The sequence below is a fragment of the Gekko japonicus genome, unplaced genomic scaffold (genome assembly GCF_001447785.1).
Source record: "Gekko japonicus isolate JY-2015 unplaced genomic scaffold, Gekko_japonicus_V1.1 scaffold5239, whole genome shotgun sequence".
Classification (NCBI taxonomy): domain Eukaryota; kingdom Metazoa; phylum Chordata; class Lepidosauria; order Squamata; family Gekkonidae; genus Gekko; species Gekko japonicus.
In genome coordinates, this window is record NW_015172172.1 from 49,028 (window position 1) to 53,228 (window position 4,201).

General features: G+C 48.9%; 1 protein-coding gene across 1 annotated transcript in view; it reads right to left on the reverse strand.

Annotated features, from left to right (window-relative positions):
* The window catches only part of LOC107118685 (sentrin-specific protease 5-like), a gene marked incomplete at its 5' end in the record, with an annotated part of 15,966 nt that extends 12,498 nt beyond the window's left edge, over nucleotides 1-3,468 (reverse strand). The window contains 2 exons of the mRNA XM_015421046.1: nucleotides 413-496; nucleotides 3,331-3,468. Coding sequence (XP_015276532.1) covers nucleotides 413-496; nucleotides 3,331-3,468 — 222 coding nt within the window. The remainder of the gene's footprint in view (nucleotides 1-412; nucleotides 497-3,330) is intronic.
* Between the last annotated feature and the right edge of the window lie 733 nt (nucleotides 3,469-4,201).

The following is a 4,201-nucleotide window of genomic DNA, read 5'->3' on the forward strand; positions in this document are numbered from 1 at the left end:
ATCTACGGATACCTAAATACATGGACTGGGGCCACACTGATGCTGAACAGATTTTCCTGCAAGCTTTGGGAAATGGAAGTTTCACCCTGTGCCGCCCTGTGGCTGTTGCCATGTTCCGCAAAACACATGAAGCTGCCTTATACAGAACCAGACCTTTGGTCCATCAAAGCCAGAACTGTCTACTCAGACCAGTAGAGGCTCTCCGGGGTCTCAGGCTGAGGTCTTTCACATCCCCTCCTACCTGACCCTTTTTTTAACCGGAGATGTCGGAGACTGAACTTGAGACCTTCTGTATGCCAAGCAGCTGCTCTGCCAGTTAGCCACCGCCTCTCCACAGGGAAGCTGCTGAGTAGCCCCCTTTTACCTTACAAAAGCTGCCCCCTAACCCCCGCTCCCCCTCCGCAATGCTTACCTTTGTAACAGCAGTCTGCCAACCCTGAAGGAACTCAGGCTGATTCTTCTCTTTAGCTTCTGTCAGCAAGTATTTCCGGATGTTCTTTAGGAGGATAAAAAAGAAAAGAGCGTCAATTACTGTTCTCATACCACGAAACTTCAAAGGGAAAGTCCAACGTGGAAGCGCTAAAATCGGATTCATCAACAGCTTCAGTGCTATCTCTTCTCCTCAAGGTCTGAACAAGAACTTGGATTTCCTCACTCGCTATAGGTGCTAACAGCTCGGCATGGCCCACCCATTAAAGATGCTGATTTGTTCAGCTGTACTTTAACACACCCTCTGCACTGCCCTGATTGGATCAGCTTGTTTCACAGTGCACCTACCTTAGATCTGATTTTATGTTTTTAAGCCTGTCTTATCAACAGCTGGGAACAGTGTTCCCTCTAAGCTGAGTTAGTGTGGGCTAGCTCACAGTTTTTTAGCCTCCGGCTCACACATTTTTGTCTCAAGCTCAGGAAGGGATGGCTCCAGAGCAACCTGATTTATGCAGTGGCCAAATCGCTCGCTCACAGCTTTAATGCCAGTAGCTCACAAAGTAGAATTTTTGCTCACAGCACTCCACAGCTTAGAGGGAGCCATTGGCTGGAAGTCACCCTCACTCTGAACGGGCTTGTTTCTCAGACGGCTTTTGTTTGAAACTATCCTCAGCCTTCCTGTTGCTTGTTAACTTCAAGCATAAAATGACCTACAAGGATGTATGTAGGTCTGATTCAAAAAAGCTTATGCTGGAATAAACTGCTGGTCTGTCAGGTGTCCCTGGATCCTGTTTTGTTCTTTACCAAGACCTTCCTAGGTGCAGTGAGGGGGGGTGTCAAAGGCTGCAAAACCTGGAATTAAACCCCCATTTGGTTAGAATCTGCAGACCTGAGTTCAGGAAACTCAACAGTGTAATAATCTTAGCCTAGCCGACTTGACACCCCAAGTGCCTTAATAAAAGAAGAGCAGCACCTTGAAGACTAACAAAAATCGCAGAAGGAGATGAGCTTTTGTGAGTTCCTGCTCACTTCTTCAGTATCTGCAGTATCTGTATCTTCAGTATTTGAAAACATGAGCAGTGAGTGACTTACGAAAGCCCATCCCTTGCCACAAATTTTGTTGGTCTTTAAGGTGTTACTGGACTACTGCTGTTTTCCACCATTTGAAAATGTGGTTACATTACCGCTTCTACCTCCACCGCATCTTGCTCAGTGTTCTCTCTAAACTGAGTTAGTGTGAGCTAGCTCACCATATTTTAGCCTCCAGCTCACACATTTTAGTCTCAGCTCAGGGAGGATGGCTCCAGAGCGAACTAATTTAGGCAGCAGCCAAATCGCTCGCTCACAGCTTTAATGCCACTAGCTCACAAAGTAGAATTTTTGCTCACAGGACTCCACAGCTTAGAGGGAGCATTGCTCATCAATTTTGGTTTCACTAAAAGAAGGTCTTTTGGCCCCCTTTAACATGGAATCTACAGCATTTACAAACAGGAAACTGCTGGGCATCTGGGGGGAAGGGGGAGATTGCTGAACTAGAGTTCGTTCACAAATTCAGAACACTGGACCCTCCAGAGCTGAGCAGGAACACAGGATTCCCGTCTCACCACAGATACTAATTTGCTGCCCCTAAGCATTTCTCCCCTTCTCTGGTCAAGTTGGCTACGTTTTGCATTGTACTCTTGCTTCCTGCTCCCCCTTCTTTGCAACAACCCCTCCCCCCACTTTCCGATTGGGATATAAAGGCTCAGGGATCTCCATTCCTATTTGTACCTTTGACTCTTGAAAGCCCATACCGTGGAAATCTTGAGGAAGAAGAGGAGATTGGATTCATACCCTGCGCCTTCACTTAGGAGTCTCAGAGCGGCTTACAACAATCTCCTTTCCCTTCCTCTCCCTACAACAGACACCCTGTGAGGTAGGTGAGGCTGAGAAAGCTCTTTCGAGAACTCCTCGTGAGAGACCAGCTCTGAGAGAACTTGTGACTGGCCCAAGGCCACACCAGCCGCTGCATGCGGAGGAGTGGGGAATCAAACCCGGTCCTCCCAGATTAGAGTCTGCACTCTTACCCATTACACCAAACTACGTCTTTAAGACACTGGTGGAAAGTGCCGTCGAGTCACGGCTGACTTACGGTGATCCTGTATGTTTTTCAAGACAAGAGACATTTGAGAGGTGGTTTGCCATTGCCTGCCTCGGCATCATGACCCTGGTATTCCTTGGAGGTCTTCCATCCAAATACTAGCCAGGGCCGACCCTGCTTAGCTTCTGAGATCTGACGAGATCAGGCTAGCCTGGGCAATCCAACTAAGGGCCTCTAAGGTGCTAAGGTAAAGGTAAAGGTTCCCTTGCTCGAAAGCCAGTCGAATCTGACTCTAGGGTTGCGGTGCTCATCTCCGTTTCAAAGCCAAAGAGCCAGCGCTGCCCGAAGACGTTTCCGTGGTCATGTGGTCGGCATGACTAAACACCAAGGCGCACGGAACACTGTTACCTTCCCACCGAAGGGGTACCTATTTATCTACTTGCAATTTCTTGCTTTCGAACTGCTAGGGTGGCAGGAGCTGGAACTAGAGACGGGAGCTCACTCCGTCATGCGGCACCCGGGTCTACGAACTGCCGAACTACTGACCTTCCACAGCCTGCAGTTCAGCGTCTTAACCGCTTGAGCCACCACAGCTACTGGACTCAAATATTGCTGGGGTGTGTGTGTGGCACTCAGTAGCAGGCTTCAGTTCCAACACGCCAGTTAAAGGGAACCGAGACACTGCTTCTAGCACGGGAAGACCCTGAGATTCACAGCTCCAAAACCCGCCAAACTTTTAAGTGAGAGTCCCGTGAAATGAAGGAGCGACTCCTCTTTCAGCAAAGACCAAAAGAAATGCTTTGTAAGGACCGACCTCTTACCTCTACGCAGAACTTAAAATGAATGCCTTGAGAGTCGTAGAACGAAATAATGCGGTTCGGGAGATTCACAGTAATGAGGGACCAGTGGACTTCCAGATGGATGGGAATTAACAGGAGGGTCTTTTTGAAGAGGTCCACCTGCGAGAGAGAGAGAGGGGACAAAAAGGTCTCCAAGAAATTGCTTGACTCAATGGATCGTGCAGACAAAGTTATACTTTAACAACACTTGGTCGAGGGTGGAGGAGGGGGGGGGAATGAAAACCAGTCTCTTCCCACCTTGTTGCAAACCTTCCCCTTGCAGACATTTAAGCCCTGTGTTCAGCACGATCGCTTGCCAATAGGCTGTGAGACACGTTCCCTCCGCCTCCTGTACTATCTCACCGTGGGGGGGTGGGCGGCGATCGGAACAGAGGTGCTAGTGTTGCAGCTGTCGTGGGTGTGACAAGACTGTCACGTCCAGACCAACTCTTTTGTGGGATCGGACGCAAGAGTGTCTGTTGGCAACAACCCAAGACATTCAGTTCCACTTGTAACAGACCCACAAGACCAGCATGAGCAGATCTGCCTTGCACTCCCGGGGGGTGTGGGGGGGTGGATCCTACCCCTGACCTGCCACACCACTAAGCATGGTTTATTTATTAATAACTATCCCAACCTTCCCTTTTGGCTTAGGTCTGAAGCCTCCTTCCAATCTAAGGAGCGTCTTTAGATTCCTCCCAATTAAGTGACTCTTCCATTAGAAGAAGAATGTCTTCCCTGAGCCCTTATATCCCAGTCAGAAGGGAACCAGGAAGAAGAAGAAGAACCTCTTCCTCTTCGGTATGGGCTGTGGCTAGAGATGTGAAGGCCTGGGAAAAAAAACGGAAAAATT